The sequence below is a fragment of the Equus przewalskii genome, chromosome 12 (assembly GCF_037783145.1).
Source record: "Equus przewalskii isolate Varuska chromosome 12, EquPr2, whole genome shotgun sequence".
NCBI lineage: Eukaryota > Metazoa > Chordata > Mammalia > Perissodactyla > Equidae > Equus > Equus przewalskii.
The window spans coordinates 21,530,359-21,555,273 of NC_091842.1; the positions used below are offsets into that span (position 1 = coordinate 21,530,359).

General features: G+C 53.3%; 1 protein-coding gene across 8 annotated transcripts; it reads right to left on the reverse strand.

Moving 5' to 3' along the window:
• Positions 1–1,390: 1,390 nt before the first annotated feature.
• On the reverse strand, positions 1,391–24,915 carry KDM8 (lysine demethylase 8). 8 transcript variants are annotated; one of them, XR_011524441.1, is made up of 9 exons: positions 24,212–24,883; positions 17,112–17,625; positions 14,997–15,163; positions 13,668–13,800; positions 10,468–10,512; positions 7,095–7,244; positions 6,050–6,142; positions 4,748–5,956; positions 1,391–1,627 (listed from the first exon to the last, which is right to left on the reverse strand). XR_011524441.1 is itself a non-coding variant. In XM_008528415.2 (8 exons), the coding sequence occupies exons 2-8, from the start codon at positions 17,604–17,606 to the stop codon at positions 5,792–5,794; spliced, it is 1,248 nt and encodes a 415-aa protein (XP_008526637.1). In that variant the 5' UTR covers positions 17,607–17,625; positions 23,963–24,915; the 3' UTR covers positions 4,368–5,791. The 8 variants fall into 8 exon arrangements, 7 of the variants coding, with proteins under 7 accessions (XP_008526637.1, XP_008526639.1, XP_070422630.1 ...); XM_008528415.2 differs by lacking the exon at positions 1,391–1,627 and having other exon boundaries at positions 4,368–5,956; positions 23,963–24,915; XM_008528417.2 differs by lacking the exon at positions 1,391–1,627 and having other exon boundaries at positions 4,368–5,956.

The following is a 24,915-nucleotide window of genomic DNA, read 5'->3' on the forward strand; positions in this document are numbered from 1 at the left end:
GGCCCTCCTGCATCACACCAGTGTCCAGATCCCGTGCAGTCCACCTGCCAGATGGCCCTCAGCCGCTGCCCTAGGCCATGTCTCCCCTCCACCTCTGCAGCAGCTCCCACTGCTCCTGGCTCCAGCCTGCCTGCCTGCTCCAGTCTTTTCCACCACAGTCATCTTCCCACCATGCCAGTCAGCACGGCGCGCCCCCGCTGAAGACCCTGGTGGCCACCACTGCACACAGGCTCAGGTCTCGACACGCAGGGTTCACAAGGCCAGATGGTGAGGCCCCTGCGCATCTCACTGCCTCTCCCCTTTCGCCTCCTCAGGCTACAGTGTTTCTTTCAGTCCTGGAACGAGACGTCCTGTTCTCACCTCTAGGCCTTTGCACACATTGTTCCCTCTGCCTGCATGCTCTCCCCTCTTGCCTCCTGCCTCTGCCAGCTAACACCTGTCCACCCTTTAGATCTTGGCTAGGCTATCACCACTTCCAGCTCCCGGTCCCCCACCTCCCTGTACTTCCTTGATGGTCACACTTGCCCTGCTATTTTAATTTCTTGTCTCCCTGTCTCTCTTCCAGCCCAGTGTCAGGCAGGACCCTTTTGGTCATGGCAGAAAATCCAACTCCAACTGGCTTAAACAAGGAAGGACTTGGCCAGAGGGGGTCCTTCAGGAGAGGCTTGACCTAGTGGTTCCAGTGATGTCACCAGCATCCATACTTCTGTCTCTGCTCTGTTGCCATTGAGCTGGCCTCATGCTTGGGGCCTATGAGATGGTCTCCCAAAAAATCTAAGCCACTTTCTTCGTGGTAGCAAAATGGCTGCTGTACTTGCAGGCCTCACACACCCTGCCCACGGGCGTCAGGAGAGGGGCAAGTCTCATTCAGTGGCCCCTGCCCTGGCAACATGCTCAGGGCTTACAGCTCCAACCTGGGTACGTATGGAGGTGGCGATGGGAATAGTCCACTTGACATTGGCTCCTCAGGGCTCACCTCTGAGCAGGGCTAGGGAGCCCCTCCAAAGCCGTGTGGCTGAGGGTGAGGGGTTCCCCTAAGCAAACTGAAGGTGCTATTCCCAGGCAGAGGGGAATGAGCTGTGGGCACCAATGGGCAGGGTGGCCTCCACCCATGCAGGCAGGGCCACTCTGCCTGGTTTACTCCATAACCCAGCACGGAGCAGGCGCCTAGGACGTAGTGAATGCATGACCCTTGCTGGGGGGCGCTGACCCTCCAGCCGCAGGCCTGTTCCGAGCCCTCTGCCCACCTCCCAGGCTTTCACTGAAGCCTCTGGAGCCAGCCCCTGAAGGCAGACACAAGCCCACTGATGAAGGGCTGTGGGTGTCCCTAACTGGGTGGCAAGGGCTGTAGTGTGTCAGGCAAGCACAGGAAACCGTCCCCAGCCAGCTTCACCAGAGAATGGGCTTCTTAGAAGGGTGTGAGGAAGCTTGTCGACATGACAAAGGCAGGAGAAGCAGCCTAGAAAAGACGGACCTTGGACTTGGGGGTTCTGGCAGAAAGACCTGTTCCCCAGTCACAGTGTGCGCCGCTGCCCCCACAGATCAACTCCAGCAGTTTCCTTCCTCCTTCCACTGCGCACCCGCCAAGGCTGCAGCCCCAGGGGAAGGGATTCTCCAAAATGCTGTTCTGGAAGAAGAGAGAAGGGATGCCAAGGGGCCGGAAGCAAACCAGCACCCCACAATCAGGAGGCAGCCAGCTTCTTGCCTGTCTGGGGAGTGGTTTGCCGTCACGGAGAGGCAGGGTCAAACCGTGCAGGTGCAGGCAAGTCCCAGCTGGGCCCCAGGAAGCTCTGAGCACCTTGCTGCTGGGGACACTGGCCCTCTTGCTACCAGTCTCCCCGTGTTGGTACCACTGAGAACTTCCTGAGGACTCCTTGGCACAGCCCAACCAAAACCCTTACACAAAATTCCGAAGTCCCTGTCTGGCACTCAAGGCCTTTGTGGCCCTCCTCCCTGCACAGTCGGTCCTCCTCTGCTCCCCAGTGATGCCCCTGTCACTCCAGAATTACTCACTGAACCAGTGACACTCACTGTCTTCCGGTTTCCTGTCTTCCCCCGTCCAGGCCCTTCCCACACAGCAGCACGGTCAGACCTCGCCTCTCCAGGCCCTGCCGACACCCCCTCCCCCTTCTCCCAGCTCCCTCTGCTCCAGCCGCACTGGCCCCTTCCTCTCTCCTGAGGCAAGGCTCTCCTGCCTCAGGGCTGTTGCGCCTGCTCTTTGGCCCACCTTCCTCAATCTCATGGCCAAATCTGGACTTCTGGTCATTCAGGCTTCTCTTCAAATGTTAACTATCAAAAAGTCATGTCCCCACCAACCCATCCCCTGTTGACATGTTCTGACCTGTTACCCTGCTCTGTTGCCTTCATAGCACTCATCATTATCTGCACATCTCTCCACCCCGCCAAGAGAGCATGACACACCATGACGACAGCAGGGCCCTCAACAGGCTCAGCGCCGTGCCGTGTCTAGCAGAGGACCTGGCATTGAACAGGCCTCTCCATGGCTCTGATGGGGCCTTGTGCTCGCACCTCTCCTTGGCTGTGTGGACAGCTGGGTGGCACTTGCACTCCAAGCTGCCTTCAGTCCGCGTTCCTCAGAGCTAAAGCCATCCCTCCAGCTGGGATTCCCAGCATCACTGGAGCCTTGGCAGAGGGCACAGAAAGATTGCATCTGCCGCCGTCCTCCCTTCACACAAGGGGCATTTGCCTGCAGTCAGGCCTCCAGATCATGTTTGAACATTTCCTCTATCCCTAACTTCAGAATCACTGCATAACACGTGAATGGCTTTTCTTTAGCAGCGGCCCAGAGCGGGAGTGGGACCCGCCAGCTGGATAGATGGGCTCATAAAGGCTGGGCCACTGGCGGCAGCTGGAGCCACGGCTGTCCCTCGGGGAAGGCTGGGGAAGGGCTGTGAGTTATGCACGCGGGCCCCCGTGTTATGGCTCCTCTGCAGCCGGGCAGCCGCTGTTCCATAAATGGCGAACGTTCTAGGCTTGGTGGCGTTCCTATTTTATGCTTCACTACCTTAAGCGGCGTTGATGTCTGGTGTAAATTCTCCACATGAAAAATTAGGTAAATAACCATTAACAATGCCAGATAGGGGAATAAACAGTCTCCTCACAAGCAGGTGCTCACAGAGCCCTCCTTTCCACCTTCTAAGCACCTCTCACATTTGTCCCTGTGCTCCGCGCCCACTGCCCACCCCCAGCTCACTCGCTGGGGAAGTCCCACAGCCTCCCTGCAAGTGTCATGGTCAGCCTGTTCTCTTCCCTGCCAACAGTCAGCTTCCTCAATTCATATTCTGAGGGTCTGCTCAAAACTGAAGCCTAAGACCTACATGTTCAAGTTAAAATTCCTTGGCCTGGTTACAGAGGACATGAGTAGCAGGTTTCAGTTGCCCATCAATGCTTTCCCATCCCCCTTCTAGTTAACCAGGGGGGTGGCCCTGTGAGCCAGGCCAAACCAATCAGATCAGGCCCCCCTCCCCACCATGGGTTGCCCCTTGGGCATGGGTCCCAGAAGATTCCCTGGGGTTTCTGAGTGTGTGGGTCCTGGTGCTGGGAGGATGTAGAGTTGACCAGCTGGGGCCATCTTCTCCCCTGGGGGGAAAGGCTATCTGCAAGAGGGAAAAGAAGGAACCAAGGCCAGCCCAGCAGAGCCCAGGTAGCCAGGGAGGGACAGAAGCCTGCAGGGTGGAAGCCTGACCTGGGCTTCCTTGCACAGCTCTTCCTGCACATCTGTGAGCCCCGCCTCCCCCGCCACCCGGCCAGGGAGCTGATGGCTGTTTTGTTGTTTTTGCTTAAACTGGTATGAGCTTCGTTCCTATCACAACTGAGTCCCAGCCCACGTGGGGGTCAGGGCCTGCAGGATCTAGACACTTGCCACACCTTCCATCTCATCCTGTACCACTTCCCTCATCCTGGCCTCCTGCAGTCCCGCTCAGCTGTTCCCCTCTGCTTCCAGGCCCACTCTCCCTGTCTCCTCAGCAATTCCTGGGTGGCCTTCCAGATCCAGCTCTGGCCTCTACTTCCCTTGTCCCATCCTTCCACCATGTGATCATCTCGCATGGCTTCCACCACCTGCAGCATTCCCCATGGCCAGTACACTGATCGCTGCTGACGTGTCGCGCTCTCCTCCGAGACTGCCCACTCCCCGAGGACTGGGGGCGTTCTGTTATCTCTCTGGTGCCCCGTAAGCTGCCTGTCCCAGAACAGTCTTGTAGGATGGAACCCTTAACCTGTGGGATCTGCCACTGTCTAGGGAGAAAGTGTCAGAATTGAGTTCAATTGTGAGACACCCAGCTGGTGTCACAGAATTGCTTGTTGTGGGGAAAGCCCCCTCAAACACACACACACACATACACAAACACATTTGGTGAGCAGAAGTGCTAGCAGTATTCAGAGCACTGTGTATAGTGTAAAGAAAAACCAGAGTGTTTTTCCCATACACTTGCTATTACAAATGATGCCATGATGGTCATCTGTGTACAGACATCCGTGCTCATCTTCCTGATATTCCCTTAGGGGGGACTTCCAGAAGTGGGATCACCAGACCCAAAGGTGTGTGTATTTAAGGTTGTTGATTTCTGTTCAAATTCTGCCAAGCCTAACTCCTGCCGTCAGGACATCCCACCCTCCTCGACGCCGAGCATGAGAGTTTTAAACGTCTTTGCTAATTTAGGGCATATCTTTGTTTTAACCTGCATTTTTTGGAGTATTAGTAAGATTGTACTTTTTTTTTTTTTACCTCATGGTCACTTGGTGTGATGAATGTTGTCAAAACTCAGATAACAGCAAAAACAATGTCCGCCAATTTGTGATCCTCGCAGCCAGTGGGGGACGGGGGCTCCTCCGAGCAGCTGTTGGAGTTCACCTGCCGTCTCCAGTCCAGGGCTGGGGAAAGTCGTCTTGGTCAAACACAAACAAAACAAACACGCTCATGGAGAGCCGGACGCCTGGGTCTCTTCGGGCCTGAAACCCTCTTCTGGAGAGTGCTGACCCCTGCGGGGTGGAGACACTGAGGGGCAGGAGCAGGGCTTCTCGGGGCCGGTGGAGGTTCTGTTTCCGCACTCGGGCACAGGTCACAGGGAGGGGTACGGCGGCAAATTCCTCAGGCTAGAAGATCCACGGAGCTCTCTGCAGGCAGGCTACACTTCAGTGAGGACGATGGCAGAAGTCCCCCCAAGACTCCCACTGCCCGGCAGAGGTCTGAGCTGAGCAAGCAGAGAGGGACCCTCCCCTGTGACCGCAGCCACGTCCACCTCTCTCCAGAGTCTGTAGATTGTGGCTGTCCTGACAGGCCCAGTCATGACAGAAAAGTATGTAACCATCACCCTAGTTACTCAGCTCAGTGACAGCAGCTGGCACTGTGGAGCGCTCTGCCGACGCACTGCCTCACAAACCCTCTGTGGTGAGGCCCGGCCGCTGTTCTGTTTGCCCGCTGGAGAGACACATGGTGACATTTCTTGCCCCAAACCACACAGCAATTAAGTGACGGGGCCAGGTGTGAATCCAGGCAGTCCACCTCAGAGTCCACGAGTCTCCACGTGGGTTGTGGGCCTGAATGTCCTTCTGGAGTCTTGCCCGCCTGCCTCTGCCACACACCTGGGCTGGAGCAGGCCCCTGCCTGGGTGCTCCTCGCCCTGTGTCTGCCTAGAGCCCGAGCTCAGGCCCCACAGAGGGCTTCCTCAGGGCACAGGCTCAATCAGTGGTCTCGATTCCAGGCCCAGCACAGCAAATGTGTGACTCCACGATGCTGCACACACATCAGCCCTTCCCTCTTCCAGCCTGGCTACGACCACCAAAAGCTGACTGAGAAGCTCAAATCCAGGGCCCGCACATAATGCCAGTATTTCACAGGGATAAAGAGGACCTCTCCAGGAGAAAGGATGCAGGACAGGAATGGGGCCTCGGCAAACTGGGGGAACTTCTCCAAGTCGGGATGCTCCACGTCAACCTGAGGAAAACACAAGTCACCTACCTGGTCTCCAGAGACAGGATGGGGTGGGGGAGAATCTGCCATGTCACACTGGGTCCCCCGCACGCCCACCTGGCTTGTGTTATGAAGAAGGTGCGTATCATGAGGATATAAGGCCTCTGACTCCTGTGGGGAATACAGCCGGATGTATTTCCTCCCAATCACCTGGGGAGAGAGTGACCCCATCAGTCAACTGATGCCCTCGCCTCCCCCCCGCTCCGCACTGCCTGCAGGTGCCTGAACCCAACATCCTCCCTCGCCTCTCTGTGCCTTTCCACATGCTGTTCCCTACACCTGGTCTGCTCCATCCCCGCCACACACCTGCTTACAATGCCAAGCTTGTTTTTCCTCCAAATATATTATGAATCAGTAACTTCTTTTCTGTAGTTAATAGGTAAGCACCTGGCCGTGGCAACGACTGTTTAAGTGCTCTATGTATATTAACTCTGATCCTCACAACTGCCCTGAGGTGCTTTGTTGTCAGCCCCATTTGACAGATGAGGAAACTGAGGTACAGAGAGGTTAAGCGAGTCGCCCATGTTCACAAAGTTTAGAGATGAGAGCTGGTGTTCACACCAGGCAGTCTGGCTCCCGGGCCTCAGCTCTCAGCCTCTCTACTGCCTCTGTGGACTGGTCTGCTTGGCTGGGAGCATGTTCTCATTTGTGGACCCCTCTGCCTACGAAAAATAAGGTGAATTTACAACAGATGCCCTCCCCATGCAGCAAACCCCCAGGCTCCTCTGTCTGGGTCTCATCAGACGGCTGAGAAGCCTCTCTGCACTTGGAGAGAGGGTCTGGCAGGCAGAAGCTGGCCTGGCTGAGGAATGGCACACAGTGGGAGGGCAGAGGAGAGGCAGCCCTAAGGGTGCCCACTCCATCCCAAGACGGTGCCCTGGCCCTGTTCTGCCCGAGGGAGGCGGCTGGGATCCCAGAGGATCCAGAAACCACTTCTGGAATCAGCCCCACTAGGGAGACGGCCCCAGCCCGAGGCCTGGGACCATTTCTGTCCACATCCCTGTCGGTGAGTCATTTGCCTGGTGTTTCAATGTAGATAATGTGGCCAGGCCACAGGCTGGACCAGGAGGCGGGGAAGCCGATGTTCGGCAGCAACTCCGACCTGGACTAGGAGGTTTTGCTGGGGGTCCTGATGCAGTGGGGAGACCGTGCCTTGGGGACCAAACCAGGCATTAATGGTGATCTCGTCTTCCTCCCCATCGCCCAGGCAGCAGTAATCAGGGATGCTGATGTCTTGCTTCAGCTCCGGGATCTGTGAGTGTCAGAGCAGACATGGAAGGTTGAGACCAGGGTTGTGGGACACACCAGCCTAGAAGTCAACTGACCGTCTGACAGAAGGGCCAAATACACAGTCTTGTGTAATAATATGACTGTATCCACATTTTATTGTATAGAAGTCTAAAAATCAATTAAAAAATAAATATATAGTTACTAGGGAAGAATTATAATTTTATTTTCAGATTTATTTCCATGTCATATGCATTTTATATTTGTTCCCATTTTTAAAACCTGATACCACTATTTCGTACTTAAAAGTAAACCAGATTATGATTTTCTAAAGAGTTAAATATTTTAGAAAATCAAATTAAAGAAAAACAAGAAGAAGATGGATTGAGTATTCGTCACGTCTCTGGAGGGGAAGAATTTTCAAAAGTTACTAACGGTAAAGAAATCACAATTGTACATTTTAAATAAGTTAATTAAGACTAATAAAGTAGGAACCTTATTTGAACTAACTGTGGTAAATGAGGGTTAATGTACGAAGTTCATACAAAATAATAAGGAAGACACTAAGATCTCAAAACATAAGTTACACAACTAATTAAAGGACAAAAACCAGAGAAGACCTAAAAATGAATTAGATATAAGGGTTTCAGTCCCATTAGCAAAGACATCTGAATTCATGTCATCATTTCCCGATAATCCAATTAGCAAACTGACAAAACAATAATGCCCAGTGGTGGTGAGGTTGCCGTGAAAGGAGCAGACTCACGCAGGGCTGCTGGTGGCATCAACAGGTAAAACTATGTAGATGGCAACGTGGCACCATGTAGAAGGCTTCAAAAGCGCTCAGCCTTGGACGCTGTTGGAAGTGAGCTGGTGCTCTGCTCCTGTCGGAGCACCCGGCCCTGTCCTGGCCTCCCGCCAAGCGCTGCCCTCCCTGGGCATTCCTGCTGAGCTCCCTGTGGGTGTCCCTGGCCTGGCCGAGACCACCCCAGTGAAGTCCCCCTGGATGCACCAGCTCATCCAACGAGATGTTTGGGTCCCAAATCTAAAAGTCTTCTTTGACGGCTCCCTTTCCCTCAACCTCCACATATCTACCCGTGTCAGGAGCCAGCAGTTCACACACCTCCTAAACCTCTGCACTTGCACGGACCTCAGCTCTCCCTGGACCTCCCAATGGTCTCCCTGCCTCCACATCTGCCCACCTCCAGTCCATCTCCAGAAAGTGGCCACCCACGTCCTGGAAACACAGCCCTCCACCGTTTCCCACCACGTTAGGAAACCCATCCTTCCTCACCGAGCCCCGACCTCCCTCCTGGCCCCATCTGCCCTCCCCTTATGCACCCCGTGCTGAACTCATCTGCCCCTTGAAGGTGAAAGTTCACTCCTGTTGCTCTCCTGGCTGGCACCCCCCTGCTCTCGTCTCCTCGCATGGCTAGCCACTGCCATATGTTGCCTCCCTGAGAGACCTTCCCTAACCACTGAGCTAAACAGCTGGCTCTCCTACCCCAGCCAACGACTTTTATTTTCTTTCAGGCACTCATCACCATCTGATGTGTCTGGTTTTCAGGTCCACTGGGCAGAGGAGCGAGGAGGTCTTCTCTGTCCCTGTACCAGGGCTGAGCCCTGGGCTTGGTGCAGAGGGGCCTACAAAGAAGGCCGCGTCGGGCAGGGTCCCCACCGCGCACGGTCGTGGTGGTCACAACCCAGCCACACGCCAAGCACGGAGCAGGGTGGGACGAGGGGAGGGGCGGAGAGAAAGCTGGATAGTTGCATTGCTCCTCCAGCACCAGCCCTCTTCCGCTCGTTTCAGCATCCTAACAAGACAGCTTGAAAATGCAGAACGCCATCTGATTCCTGCCACACTTCACTTTGTTCTCATTTTGTTTGCATTTAACAATAGCCTATTTTTTCTCCTTATACATACTCGTTATAGATGATCTGGAAACTGCAGAAAAAAGAAGGGAAAAAACCCCTCCTCGCCGCCCCCCCCCAACCCCCGACAATCACTGCTAATCTTTTGTGCCATTTCCTCCTGTCCTTTGTCAACACAGCCAAGACCATCCTGTCAATCAGCACGCATCCTGATTTTCTCAATTCCCACAAGCCAGGCTGTCCTGAGCGACCAGGAGCCCATGAGCTCCGTGTTGGACGGGTGGAGCCTGGGCCCTGGATGACAGGCGATTCTGATGCAGTGGCTCTGGGTGGGGCCTAGGATCGCGCCTGCACTTCTAAAATCTCCCAGGGACGCCAGTGCTGGTCCAGGGCGCTGCTCTGACGGTGGCTACTCAGGGGCTGATTTGTGCAAGACAAAGAGCCAGAGCAGCACTTCTACTCGCTGCAGCTTCCTCTCCCTTCCTGCCCCCGGGCACTCTGCCTGCAAGGACCCTGGCACTCCTGCTGGGCTCTTCCAAGAAAACCACCTGCCCCAAACCTCCCAGGGCTCCTTGCTGTCTTCCAGACAAATCTGAGTTCTTGGCCTGGCCTTCATGAACCTCCCCAGTTGGCCGCAGCCTCCCCGTTCTCCTCTTTGCTCTGCTCTTCTGAACAAACCCTCAAGGCTGTACATGGGGCTCGTTCCACTCTGCCCTCTGCGCCTCACTGGGAGTGTGTCCCCCTGCCTCCGGCCTCGTGGAGCCCCCTATTCCTCTCAGCTCCAGCCTGAGTCCCCCTCCTCTTTTGGTCTTCAACCCGTCTGTCCTGAGGGTCTTCCATCTGGCCAGCCAGGGCTGGGTACCCAGAGAAATCGAAACTGGCCCCTGCCAGAAGTGCACAGGCCCGGGCATGGGGAGCCAGCCTCACGAGTGGACAACTGAGATGTGGTAAGAACAGAACCAGGAGCTGCCCAGAGAACTGCCTCAGGGAAGCCAGTGACTCCCTCTTTCCACCACCCTCCCCTGGATCCCCAGAACCCATTCCTCAGTTCTGACCACATCTGGACCTCTGACTCCATCCCTTGGGGCCACCCTGATGCTTGTGGCCTCCTCATCCCCCTGCCCCAGTCCTGGGGCCCCGGACTTACCACACCAAGCCTCTCAGGCCTAGTGGCCTCGCCACCTCTCCTACTGCCCACTGGCGAGGAGGGAACAGGACAACGCTGAGGGCCGCTCCCTGCTCACTGCAGGGAGCAGCCCCAGCGGGAAGGACACGAGGCTGCCATGCCCTTTCCTGCCCTCGGCGGTCAGAGCCCAGGAAGGAGGGCAAGGGAAGGCGAGAGGGTGAACGACAGTGGAGCGCGGGCTCAGACTCACCTGGTCAAAGAGCTGGTGCTGAGCAAGGTACCCCACGTCCCTCGGCTAATGCACAGGAGAAGACCAGAACAACACAGAAAGGCTGGTGAGTCATGGCGGATACCCTCCACAGGCTGCTATTGTTTAGTTGGCCCTCAGGACCCGGTGTGCCCCACCCCAGCCCTGGGCTGCCACCCGGGAGGGCCCCCCAGTCCGTCCTGTGGGGTCCCCCTCCTCTGACCCAGGGGCTAACGCGATCAGCACCCTCTCGAGGACTGGGCTGATGGGGAGATTCAGGATCCAGTGCTGCTTCTGCCACTGAGGGGCCCCGACCGGGTCACCTGTGCCCCAGGGCTGTTTCCTCACATGAGAAATGAAGGGGCTGCACACACAGGAGGATTTACTAAAAATGGAATCATACTATATGTATTACTTTGAAATCTGCTTTTTTCACTTAATGATACATCATGCATGTCTCTTCAGGCCAGTATGTACATACTGACCATTCTTCTGCCGGAGACTTGTTTTATAGACAGGATCCATCATGAGGAATTCAACCACCCCCTGCTGGCGGACATTCAGGCTGTTTTGCCAGTGTTTCAATAAATAGCCTAATAATCTCGTCCTTAGATTTATGTGCTTCTAAAAGTAGAACTGAGTCAAGGAGTACGTGCACTTTTGATAGCATCTGCCAGGTTATTTTCCCAAAAGTTAAGCCATTTCTACTCTTACCAGCAATTAACGTGAGTGCTGATTTTCCTACATCTTTGCAGTGGAGGTTAGCATTCTGTGAAAATTTTTGCCAATCAGATGGGTGAAAAGATCCGTGCTTTACAAACTGGGCTCCACAGTGCCTGAGGGGCTCTCTGAAGACGGCTGAGGGCCACTGTAAGGGTCAGACTGGGGCGGAGCGGGTGGGACGCGGGCCCCCACTCCCCCAGCTCTGCCAGAGCCCAGTCGGCTTTGGTCTAGGGGCTTTATCTGAGGCTAAAACAGTGTTGAAGCAGACGACGGTTCCTCTCTAGGATTCCTTGAGGATGTCTCCATCTGTCCATCCCTCTCCTTCATTTCCTCTTCTGACAAACATTATTCTGAGTTTACAAAATGCCAGACCCTGTGCTATGCCCTGGGCACGGCCGGATCTGATGTGATCTCTGCCCTCACAGATGTTCTGGCCCAGAGGACACTGAGCACTTACCTTAACTCAGCACTGACCATGCTGTGCTATAGAGTTCGAGATGTTTTACTCTCACCACGACAGTACGAAATAGGTGTTAGTGACCTCTAACTAATCCCAACTAACCTTAGCCAACCAAAAGTCAGGGCACTGAGGATCCAAGAGGCTAGGTTACCAGCCCAGGCCACACAGCCAGCAATGGGCAGTGCTGGAGCCAATGCAGTTCAGCCTGAAACCAAAGCCCACCTTCCTGCCCACTCTGAAAACAGCCCCTGGTTACTCCCCTCTGCTCTGGGAACCAGGCTTCTTCCTGCAGGCAGAGGGAGATAGCACGAGACCTCTCCAGCCAGGTTTATTCCCACAGGCAAAGGTGAACGTGGCAACGTGGTGCATCTCTAGTCCACGGCTCCCTTTTCCAGGCCTCCGGGGGACAGAGAACTGAGTGGAAGCGAGGGGAGGGGAGGAGTGCAGGAGAAGCAGGATGGAACGGCGTCTGTGAGCACTGGTGGAGGAGGCCACTGATGGAGGAGGCCACGGCTTAGGGGAGCTACACTGAGTGCCTGTGGAGGAGGCTGGAAATTCGGGAGGGAAAGAGACGGGGGGCACTCTGGGTGGTCCCTCAGGAGTCCACAGTCACAACACAGGAGAAACAGTCAGCCAGCATGGTCACCGACCTGGACCCTTGGTCGCAGCAGCCCCATGACTGAATCTGATCAGAACTTTAGGGTGGCGGGGTCTGGGGCTGCCGTGGGGTGTGGGTTGTTGGGGAGTGTGCAGAAGAGTTGCAAACCACAGATGCTAAATTCTCACACCTTGTGAAGGATTCGGCTCTTGGGGCCAGGAAAGGTGGCTGGGACCATAGACGCTGGGTGGTCATCCTCTCCCGCTAAGGGTCTGTGCACCCACTTACAGGCTTCCATTGTTTCCAACCTATAGGAATGGTCAGGCACAATCTACATTCTCTGCCACCCTCGTCTCAGGAAGAGGAAGCCACCCACTGCCCTTGCTGTTAAGAATGTGAAATGAGGGGGCTGGCTCCGTGGCTGAGTGGTTAAGTTCGTGCGCTCTGCTGCAGCGGCCCAGGGTTCGGATCCTGGGCGTGCACATGGCACCGCTCGTCAGGCCACGTTGAGGCGGCATCCCACATCCCACAACTAGAAGGACCTGCAACTAAGATACACAACTATGTACAGGGGGGTTTGGGGAGATAAATCAGGAAAAAAAAAAAAAAAGATTGGCAACAGTTGTTAGCCCGGGTGCCAATCTTTAAAATAAAAAAGAATGTGAAATGATAAAATGGTGCAGCTGCTTTGGAAAACAGTCTGGCAGTCCCGCAAAAGCTTAAACCCAGAGTTACCATCTGACCCAGCAGTGGCATTCCTAGGACATACCTAAGAGAAATGAAAACATGTGTCCACGCAAACACTCAGACCTGAATGTTCACACCAGCCAAAAAGTGGATACGACCCAGATGGCTATCAACTGATGGATTAAAAAATGTGGTATATCCATACAATGGAATATTATTCAGCCATAATAAGGCACAAAGTACAGAACTGATAAATGCTACAACATGGATGAACCTTTAAAACATTATGCTAAATGAAAGAATCCAGACACAGAAGGTCACATATTGTATGATTCCATTTATATGGAACGTCCAGAATTGGCAAATCCATAGAAACAGAAAGCAAATTAGTGGCTGCCTGGAGACAGGGGGAAGGGGGAATGGGAAGTGACTACTAATGAGTACGGGGTTTCTTTGGAAGTGATGAAAATGTTCTGGAATTAGATACTGCTGATGGTTTCACAAGCTTATGAATACACTAAAAAAATGCTGAACTGTACCGAAAAAAAGACCTGAAATGAGTCCCTCATGTCCTGCCCACCCACCAGCCTGCCTTGCTCACTCTGGTCAGCCTACTGACCACAAGTCCACAAAGAATGACTCCTCCTAAACCTCCCACTGCACCACATCGAGATTACTTGCCCAAATGTCATGTGTTCTCTCCCTCGTAAGTCAGAAAGGAATCAAATGACACACCTCGTCAACAATGTATTTGCTGATGAACTCATTGACCGTCATGAGTGTCTGGGACCACTCTTCATCCGTGTACCTGGAACCGACTTCCACTGGGACAGTCCGGCAGCCAGCCACTTCTTGGATATACTCCAAACTATCAGAAAAACAGGTATTGTCACTTTCATCATTTTTGGTAAGCCTTCTTGGGCGCTCTGCTAAATGTGCTTTACACTGGTTTCCTCCCATCATCACAACCTTACGAGGCGGTCTGCTGTCTTCCCCCACTGCCTTGACGAGGAAACTGAGGCACAGAGAGGTGAGGTTACTTACCCTCCTGATGCCCTTTAGCTTTGCAGATAGATCCAGAAAATCTGGTTTGTTACAGTTCTTGCTGGGCAGCTCTAGTTCCCTGCTTGCCAACTTCTCTCTTTGCTCACCTTGTCACTAACCTCAAAAACCTTCTTGGAGCAAATGGTGAACAGTACAGTGGGTAATGAAGTGCCTGTATTCTGAACTCTGGTGGTCCAGGCCCTGCATGCTACAGACCAGGGGACCTTTAGCAAGTTACTTAACCTCTCTGCGCCCTTGTTTGCCATTTGTGAAATGGGGGTGATGACAGTGCCTGACCCATGGGAATCAGGGAGGATAAAGAGAAAGAAAACGCGTCAAGGGCCTTTCTTGGCACCTGGTATGTAGTAAAAATGTAACATGCCTGGTACGTAGCAAAACACACAATGAATGTTTGCTGGGGGGATGGTGCCTACAATTGGAATTCCTCCTCACACAAGTGTCAGCGGGGACCACTCCCTGCACAGAACCACCACCTTCCCGAGATACGCCTTCTCGTGTCCAAAACTACGCACAGCTGTGGCATTATGGCCACTGGCCAGGTGCCTGATCTGATGGCCCCACCACGAATCTGAGGAAGGACGAGAAGCAGATGTGAGGAGGGAGCAAACACAAGAGCCCATGGAGCCCCACGGAGAGGGGAGGCAGCTGTCCCTTGGGTTCGTATTTCAGGGCCCCTGAGAAAGTCCACAGAATTCCTAAGATCCTGCGAAACTGCATCATAGGCCTAACATGACACTGCCACTTAAGCACTCATTAAGCACTTAAGCACTAAGTGCTTAGGGCAAGCAAACTGTAGAGGGGAGGAATCTGATAACCTTTGGCCTAAATTCAGAGCAGAGTACTTCCAATTCTTGTTTACCCCCTGGCAATCCATCCTAGAGGCTGGCAGTGCAGTGCCCGTGAGGCTGCACTGACTGGGGAAGACGGGGAGGAATCCAGGGAGACTTCGAGAATGCTCAAGTGGGAAGAGGAGCCCCACCGCCCTCAGCAGCCACCCACCTCCACTTCTTCATGCACGGCCAGTGGTCGGCCACACCTTCCAGGATCACGGGCCTCTCCGGAACCAAGAAATGCTTCCTGAAATACTGCAGCGACGGACAGTGGAGCCGGGGCACTGTTCTCTCCGACTTCATATCTGGAATCGAAACATGCTCATTCCTTGCTTTCTGTTTAAAATCAAAACAAAACAAAATGGTAACAACCAGAGAAAGTCAAAATTTGAGGCATTCTACTAGGAATTTGCATCACTGCTAGGATTGCTTAGTATCATTAATAATAATAATAATAGTAAATTTTTTCAATCATTATTACTCCTGCTACCACTACTATTTACTCCTCATGATAGCAAGGTGTTTTTTTCCTTACTAGTTCATTTAAAATATTCTTCAATTATAAAAGTAATACACGGCTTTCACAGAAATTCTGCAATGGAAGAGAACTTACTATTCCCAACTCCACCATCTAACATAAAAGTATTCTCTCTCTACCATGTTTCTTTCCCATCTTTTACACATCCATACCTCTGATCCACTGGTAGTAATGTTCATGATGAATACGCAAGTCTGCCTCTTTCATCCAGTAACTTACCTAAAGCAGTTTCCACGTTCCTCGCAATGTCTTGTGAGTGGTTGCACCATAATTTACTTAACCATCTCCCCACTGAGTGACCTGCACAAGTTACTATCTCTGAGCCTCAGTTTCCTCATCTGTTAAACTAGGGAGACAAGATCTCAGGTGTGAAGGACCAGGACTCCCACCCAGCCCATGTCAGCCCCCTCTGCTCCCCACTGCTGGACCCCGACCAGTCCTTGACCTTTGCGCAGTGGCGGCGAACACGCTTTCCTGCAGGTGATGCACCAGGCCTCACCCTGGCCTTTTCTTTGCACTGTCACAGCCTCTACGGTGGGCCTTTACTTCCACATACTCCCTCCCCAAGAGGCCTGCCCCGACCACCCTATGTGAAGCTTTCCTGCCTTTCCCACCACCTCACTGGAATGTAGATCCAGGAGGACAAGGTCCAGGCCCTTCTGTACATCTGGGCCACAGCTAGCGCTCAATAAAGCTGCTGAGCAAAGCCCACCCTACAGGCTGGGGGAACGGAGGGGCCAAGACCCTTACTCAACTCAGGCAGTGCATGTCAGTGCGGGAACATGAACCCAGGCAGGCTGATTGCAAAGCCTGAGCTCTCGCCCCCAGCTACACACACTACTTAACACCACCCACACCAGGAGCCCAGCGTGGGCATGAAGCCACCACTTCCCCTTGGGACAGATTTTGCTGGGAAAGGGCAGTGCAACCCCCGGGTCAAAGGGGACAGGTATCTGTCCCTTGATCTGCATGTCTGCCCTGCCCTCTAAAAGGTCAACTGACACACCATACCCTTGGCCCCCGGCACCCTTGGCAACAATGGGTATTGTACAAAACCTTGTTTGATAACTTCATAGCCAAAAATGGCTGCTTCACTGTTTTTGCATCATTTTTTGACCAGAGTGAGGTTGAACATCTTCCCACACGTTTAATAGATCCACTTCCTCCTTGTGAACAGACTTTCCCAGAGGAGCGTAGTGAGGGCTGCGTGTCAGCTCTGGGCTTTGAAGCCTTCGCAATGTCGGCCTCAGTGTCTGTCGGGTTTTTTGGGCACGTGCACTTAGGTACCAGTAAGGACACATGTGGGTATCTCAAGGGCAGACCGATCAGCCCCGTGAACAGAAGAAAGCTAGTTCTAGCATCTCACTCCAACTCAGTAGCACAGAGACAGGCAGCCAGAAAAGGGGGTGACGCCTCGACCAGCTGACCAAGGGAAAGCTCAAAGAGCTGGGCTACAGCGGGCTGCAGCTCTCGCCCACACGATCCCTTTGACTGTTTCTCAGGAGCCACAAAGCTTCCACCCTCCCTCTCTCCCAAAAGGGTACTACTTTTGCAGAAACTGGAAAAAAAAAAAACTGAGAAAAGAAACTGAGCTGTTCCATTTCCAAATCAATGGAGATGCTACTTTCAGCCAGAGGTCGGCAGGCCACAAGGCCTCACCCCAGGGGAGAGATGACTCGTTACTTCTAGAAAAACAGGCGTGTTGGATTATGTTAGGTGTGGTCAGTAACCATCCCACCCAGATACCTTTGTGCTGGGCTGCTCCTGGGTTGGGCCTTGGGCAGGCCTTTTTCTCGAGAGAAGGTGAGTCTGGAGGATGGCAGCGACTTTAATGAGGATGTCCCCAAGGATGGCTGCCCCCATCAGCAGGCCCATGTCACAGACTTTCAGGGCTGCGGCCACAGTGGTAGCATCCTCTGATGCCTCGCACAGACACGCAGCTTTCAGAAGGCAGCCAAAGGCATAAACCCGACGCCAGTCTTTGTCCACGTCTTGCCAAGGCCCTGTGTTGAGTTTCTCCCAGGAGTAGTCGAGGACTGCCTCGCTGGTCTGCAGACACTCACTCCTTCGGCCCCCGTAGAAGAGCTCAGTGGCTTCCTGTAGCAGCATCACTACGCTCCTCTCCACCTTCTCACTGAGGTCCAACTTCAGTTCTTCTTTAGTGCGGGGCAGGAGTGCCAGGAGGGCCTCCCACAGAGCACCCGCTCCCGCCAGGGGGTCTCGGTTGATATCTTCTGCCATCGGCTCAGTCTGATGAGTACTGGTGGAGGAAGAAATAAAAGTTACAGCAAAATACCATGTTGTACACCTAAATATGTATAATTGTAGATTTTTATAAAATAAAACTCAGGGGAGGGGAGAAGCTAGATCTGTGATGATATCCAGTGGCTCAAATGACAACCACTCAGATTTAAAACATATATAAAGTACTTTCCTAAAAAAAAAACCAAGGGGCCGGCCCCAAGGCCAAGTGGTTAAGTTTGTGCGCTCTGCTTCGGCGGCCCAGGGTTTCACCCGTTGGGATCCTGGGCTTCGTCAGGCCATGCTGAGGAGGCATCCCACATGCCACAACTAGAAGGACCCACAACTAAAATATACAACTATGTACTGGGGGGCTTTGGGGAGAAGGAGGAAAAAAAAATAACAAAATCTAAAAAAAAAAGAAAAGAGAGTGAGACCATGCACAGAGACTTGGGCCTAAGTTCCCACAGCTCCCGATACTTGTCCTCTGTAACGCACATCTCATCCATAATGATTCTTCAACAAAGGTCTTCTCTACTGGGCATAACCTCTGCAGGGGCCCCCGTCTGAGGTCGCCACTGTATCTTCAGGGCCTGGCCCAAGAAGACTATTGCCTCCTTGGTTGTGATGCCCTGATGAAGCAAGCAGCCAACATGGCCCACATGGCAAAGAATGGAGGATGGCTTAAGCCAACAGTAAGCTAAGAACTCAGGCCCTCAGTCCAACAGCCCTCCAGGAACTGAATTCTGCCAACAACCACAGGAGTTCAGACCCTTGTCCTGTTGAGCCTTCAGATGAGAACTTGGTCCTGACTGACACCATAACTGGAGCCGTGTGAAAGATCCTGATGCATAGGACCCAGCTAAGCCACACCGAGACTCTTGACCCACAGAAACTGAGATGATAAATGTGTGTTGTTTTAAGCCACTAAGTTTATGGTGATTTGTTACGCAGCAATAGATAACTAATAAACACCCCTATCCAGATTTCCTGGACACCCTGGGACTCAACTATAATTTACACAAAAGACCAGGAGGAGAAAGCATGGCTTCCTTTAGCTCTAATGTGTATGAAGAAGTCAGCAGTAGATAGGAAAGCAAAGATATATTAAGAACACTAGAAATATGTTTTTGAAAGTAGGCTGGATAATCTCATCCCTATCTCTGGGCTCCATTTTATTTTATTTATTTATTTTTTTAGGAAGATGAGCCCTGAGCTAACATTTGCTGCCAATCCTCCTCTTTTTGCTGAGGAAGATTGGCCCTGAGCTAACATCCATGCCCATCTTCCTCTACTTTATATGTGGGACACCTGCCACAGCATGGCTTGACAAGCGGTGCCATGTCCACACCCAGGATCCGAACCGGCAAACCCCGGGTCGCCAAATGTGCGAACTTAACCTCTGTGCCACCAGACTGGCCCCCAGGCTCCATTTTAGCTCATTTTCCCCCTAGCTCAGGAATGACAATAACAGCGGTCAGAATACTGAAAACATTACATGGATTATCTCATTTAATCCTCACAATGACCCTATGAAGCTGAGAACATGCTTAAAAAGCGTTTACTGTAAGCCAGGAATGCTCTAAGCACTTTATGCATCACTCTTTTAATTCTTACAGAAACTCCCACATTATTATCATCCCCATTTTACAGATAAGGAAAGCAAAGTAGAGAAGTTAAATGATTTGCCCAAAGCAATTCAGCTAGTAAGAGGTGGAGCAGAGATTTAAAACTCCGGCAGTCTGGAGGCAGGCCTGATGGCCTAGTGGTTACAGGTTGGCGTGCTCTCTTCGGCAGCCCAGGTTTGGTTCTGGGGCATGGAACCACACCACTGTCTGTCAGCAGCCATGCTGTGGTGGCGGCTCACACAGAAGAACTAGAATATACAACCATGTCCTGGGGCTTTGGGAGGGGAAAAAAAAGAGAGAGAGGGGAAGATTGGCAACAGATGTTAGCTCAGAGTGAAGCTTTCCCAGCAATCAAACAAAAACTCAGGCAGTCTGGCCCTCAAATCCCTGATCTTATAGATGAAGGAACTGAGCCACAAGATCTCAAGACAGCATGAGACGAAGCTGGACATACGGGCTGCTTTATTCTCAAGAAAACTCTGAGGAAGGAGTTATTATTCCCATTCTACAAAAGAGAAAACCCTATCACTTCATATAAGGAAAGGACATGGCTTTCTCATTTGTTACTTTTTTGAAGTACCTCTTCCAAGGCCTGTCCTAAAGTGAAAGCAGTAATTTAGAGTTGTTCTCTGTTCTACAGTCTACAGCATGATTTCCCAACCATTCCCCTTCCTTTAATTTCACTTGTTCCTCACAATGTTGTGAAGTGGATAGAGATGTATGTGGTCATTTTCCCCACAACCCGCGCCCCCCATTTTGCTGATGAAGAAACTGGTTGGACGGTTGTATCCTAGCTTAGTCCCTGGTTCCCAGTTGGCTCAGTGAATGATGGGACTCAGAGGGCCCGAGTGGCCTGGCCTAGCCTGCCAGGATGATTTCTATCTCGAGCTCCCTAAGGTCTTGTGTTGGCTTCATTAACAGCCTTCTTAGAGAGCTTCATGGTCCAACCTTTCAGCGTGGTCTCATCCACTAGCCACGCACAAAACAGCACGTGCACCCATCCACTGGCCTCCCAGGGTGGCTTCACGGCCCCTCCTCTCAGAGTGACTCACACGTCTCATAAAGCAACATTGAGAAGTCTCATCTCAAGCGTCCAAAAGACCTCAGAGGCCTTATATCCTGGTTTCTCACGAGGGCCTATGAAAAGGCCTCCCAGAAGACCACTATTCGCCTTACTATAAAAATGGCTTCCACTAGGGCCTTACGTGCCAGCTTTGTAAATTGGTCTCTTAGTGGCCTTAGAAACAGCCTCCCAGAGGGTTTTAAATGGGCTATAAACTATAAAGGTTCCCAGGGATGCAGATTATGGACTTTGTAAACTGGCCTCTCAGGGTGACCCTACAAACCAGCCCCACACAGAGCTCACAAAGGCCTTGCAAAGCCCACCTGGAAAGGCGGCCTCGTGTGCTGCTTCACAAAATGGCCTCCCAGGGTGGTCTCATGTTTGGTCTTCACAAACCAGCCTCCTAAGGTAGCCTATGTGCTGCTTTGCAAACTGGCCTTGGAGATGGCCTCATGCAGATGGCCACGTGAAATAGCCTTCTGGGAGAGACGGCCTCAAGTTGGCTGTACAAGGAACATTTTTAATCCAGAGTTCCCCGGTGAATGGCCTTATAAAAAGGCCTTCACAGATGCTCAGTTGACACTGCACGACACAGTCTTCCAGACGTGGGAGCTTCAGGAGAGCGGTGAGTTCCCGGTTTCAAAATGGTTTTTCAGATTGCCTCTGTATTGGCCACTTAAAATGGCCTCTCAAAGGGCCTCACGATTGGATCTTAAGACACTAGCCTCCCAGAGGGCTTCATGTTGGCAGCATGAAGCATTACAGGCTGAGGTGGCATGCTGGCCATGACCCATCAGAGTAATCTCACGGCCTGGTTCCACAGGCTTCCAAGAACCTTTCGTGATTTGGCCTTTTAAATAGTTGCCCTCTTGGGGCTGGCCCCGTGGCCGAGTGGTTAAGTTCGCGCGCTCCACTGCAGGCGGCCCAGTGTTTCGTTGGTTCGAATCCTGGGCGCGGACATGGCACTGCTCATCAAACCACGCTGAGGCAGCATCCCACATACCACAACTAGAAGAACCCACAACGAAGAATATACAACTATGTACCGGGGGCTTTGGGGAGAAAAAGGAAAAAATAAAATCTTTAAAAAAAAAAAAAAAATCTTATAATAAATAGTTGCCCTCTAACAGCCTTCGGGGGAGGAGCCACATCCCACCATACCAAACAGTCTCCCCAAGTGGCCTCAGGAGCTGTTTCAAAAACAGGCTCCCTTACAATATTGGGCCCTTGTCTGAGGCCAAGGTGAACCTCAGACCTCGTCTTACATTTGCAAACCAATCTTCCATGGTGTCTTTATAGCGCCAGGAAAGACGTGTTTGTTTCATCCATCAACCCTCCCGGAAGCAGCTCCACGCCAGTCCCTGTCAGCCAGGAGAAGTGGCCTCGGGGGAGGCAGGGCCTTCTCCGGGCAGGGTGGAACACCTTCCTGCCGGCTGTACGAAGCTGTCTTCCAGGGAAGCTGGCCTCACGTGGGCTGTAAGCAGCGGCCTTCACACAACCGACGACGTCATACGGCCTTCCAGTGAAGGCCAGGGATGGGCAGGCAACATGGAACTGCCTTTCTAGACGGCCTCACGGCCTGGCTTCCAGCATTCCCTGTGCATCGGCCCGACAAAAAGTCTTCCTGATAACTGTCTCAAGTGATTTCCAGAGGCAGGCATGAGCCCGCGCAGCCTTGTGGCCTGGCTTTATTGATTGGTTTCCCAGAGTTCCTCACTGAATTGCCTGTTATAAAAGGTTGTAGTGAACGAACAGCCGTCTAGAGGAAGGAGTCGAGGTATAAACTGTGTGGAACAGCCTCTCAGAGCGGTACTGTTGCCTGGTCTTGAACCTGGCCTGACGGAGCCCCATCAAAGGGCACAAGCAGGCCGTGTAAGCAGCCTTCTGGAGCTCAGGTATAGGTGAGCTAACTAGAGAACTGATCATACAAACCAGGATGCTATATATAGGCCTTTTTTTTTTTCCGTGGTGAAGTGTAACTTTTTCTTTTTCAAGTTTTTTATTCTCATCATTTTCTCCAATGTCTGTTCTTCACTGTTTGGAACTTTCATTCCTGCACAAGTTGAATACTGGGAGTGCCGTGAGTGGCTTTCAGGGCTTACATATACATATAAAATATTTAATAACACAGAATATTTATTATGACTGGACAAGTCATAAACTGGGGTTATTCCATGCCAATTGAGACCTATGGTCCCCCTAATTATAGGCCACATGAAAAAGCCTGAGTGGCCTTGTAGCCTCACTCTTAAAGTCAGCCTCCTAGAGCTCGACCAGGTATTGGCCTTAAACGACCTCTTGTTGGTCACAGGCTTTTTCTGAAGGGAGTGAGGGTGGAGGTGTCAGGTACAGACACAGCCTGAGCGGTCTTGTGTCCTGGCTTTGTAAACTGACCTTCTGGAGGGCCATATGTACTGGCCTCATGACACGGCACAGCTTCCAGGGAAGGTCAGCATGAAACAGCCTTTCCCAGTGGCCTGTCTTGGCTGCTTACATCAAGTCCCGTTTCTTGGTGTATGAAATGATCTTCCTGGAAAGGGGGTCAGACAAAGGTGGCGTGAGCCAACCTCTCCGCATTGCCTCTGTCTTGGCTTTCTACATCAGTCCACGTGAACTTCACAAAGGCTTCCTGTCGGTCATGTCACACACAGAGGAGCCAAGTACAGGCGGTTGTGCAACACGCAGAGCAGAACAGACAGGTCCTGACTCAGCTCATCCTCCGGAAGCTGGCCCGCCCGCGGCTAGCTGTTGGGAGACAGCACAAGTGGGCTCCTGCTGGTGTAAGGATAAAGCCATCCTGGAAGCCACCACAGTCATCCCAGAAGTCTCTTCCATTATCTTAAAAACCAAGTGCACCTCCTGGAGTAGCCATTCAATGGGCTGGGCAAAACGGCTCTCCTGAGGGTCTCATGCCGATTCCCGGAGGGTCTCAGGGTGGCTGCCCTCTGGAGACAGCCATCCTGGGAGCCCCACGCTGCGCACGAGGGCCTTCCACAGGTGGCTTCAAGGATGTATCCGCCTCTATCTGACAACTCTGTATTCTTCAATTTTATGTTATTGTAGCAGGATTCCACAAAAACTGGGCAAAACGAGAGGCTCATCCAACTTTCCAGAAAGGCGTGGGAAGCCCCGGGAGCCCACCTCGCGGGGGCCAGCGCAGTGTGGGACCCGGCAGCGCCTGGCCCGGGGCTTGCTGTCGTCCCGCTGAGCAGGACTTTCCTCGCCGGCGGCGCCGGGGCTCGGAGGGAACTCCATCGAGTCAGCCCTCCCTTCCTCCAGGCGACCCAGCACAGGCCGCACGGGGCCCCTCGGGAGCGGCGGGCTCCTCCGACCGCACACCAACCCTCCAGGCCAAGGCCTCACACCCCGTCCCTCCCCGCCGCCTGCCCCAGGGCTTCATTTCTCGCGGCTCATATTCGGGACCCGATGGCTTAAGCGTTTCCAGTCGGCCTAGCTCCAGGACAATGACAAAAGCCGGCTGGCCGCGGAGAGACAGGCAGCAGCCACCTGCCCATTCACTCACAGCGGAAACAAACAGCTACGCAAGCGCGCTAGAATTGTATTAAGGCGACACAAGAACTGCGCAGGCGCACAACAGCCTGGCCTCACGCATGCGCAACACAAATTACTGCGTGAGAGGAGCACTACGCACGCGTCGGACCTACCTTCTGTCCCTGGCCGCGCACTAGAGTTGAGAGCAGCTAAAGGGCAATCTCAGAGCGCATGCGCCGGCTCTATTCTCCCTTCCCAGGTCCCCGCGGTGTTGCTGCTTTGAAGAGCCGCCGCGGGGCTTTCCAAGGCGCACGCGCGAGGCCGTCCTTTAGTCCTTCTCGCCTTAAGAGAACGCTTGTGCCGTGCCTCCCTCCGCTACTAAGGAGCCAGAGGGCCCGCCCCCTCCGGTTGCTCTGGCTGACCTGTCTCGCGTGTGGGCGGTGTCGAGTCGGCCGGGGACGGCCACGACTTGTTCCTTTCCGTTCGAACACTGCGGCGTTCTGCTGCTCGGTGACAGAGGCTTGCACGAGGAGTATCGATCACTCCCGGCTCGTCTGATCTCGAGGCAGGGCCGAGAGGAGCGCCGAGTGATCGATGCCGTGGCGCCGCCCCGCCGCGTCCTGAAGGCGGGAGGGCGGAGGCGCGGGCTTTTCCCTCGGGCTCTCCGCGCCGGTGCCGGTTCCTGCTGCGGCGGCCTCGTGTGCTGCGCAGCTTCGGGCCCGCCGGTTCATCTAGTCCCCGCAGCTCACATGATCAGTCTGCCTGATGTAGAGGGGCCCCTTAGGGAAGTCAGGTGGGCCAGAGCCCGACCCTGGGGACAGCCACAGGTGCTGAGCCTGCGCGGCTGCGGGCGACACAGCCCTGGGCTCCGGGCGCCCGTGGGTCCGGGGCGCACCCTCGGGAGCGCGGGGCGGGCCATTCTGCCCTCGCTGGGCTTGGAGTCTGGGTAGAAGAGGTGGGCGAGTTCGTTTGCTGGTATTACAGAAAAATTATTCCGGACGCTTGTTAGAGACGGCGAGTGGCCTTATCCAGGGGGCTGGTGCAGTTGGGGCTCTGCTGTGGGGGTGAGAGAGGGCCTCAACTCGGAGTACAACGATCTTGGCCAAACGCACCCAGCAGGATTCTT

Excerpts from the sequence above, each read along its gene's own strand:
- KDM8 (XM_008528415.2), bottom strand. The coding sequence starts at position 17,606 with ATGGCAGAAGATATCAACCGAGACCCCCTGGCGGGAGCGGGTGCTCTG. Across the intron at positions 13,801-14,996 it reads CCGTGCATGAAGAAGTGGAG|TTTGGAGTATATCCAAGAAG; the intron begins GTGGGTGGCTGC and ends TTTTTCTGATAG. Across the intron at positions 5,957-6,049 it reads TTCTTCATAACACAAGCCAG|GTTGACGTGGAGCATCCCGA; the intron begins GTGGGCGTGCGG and ends TGTTTTCCTCAG.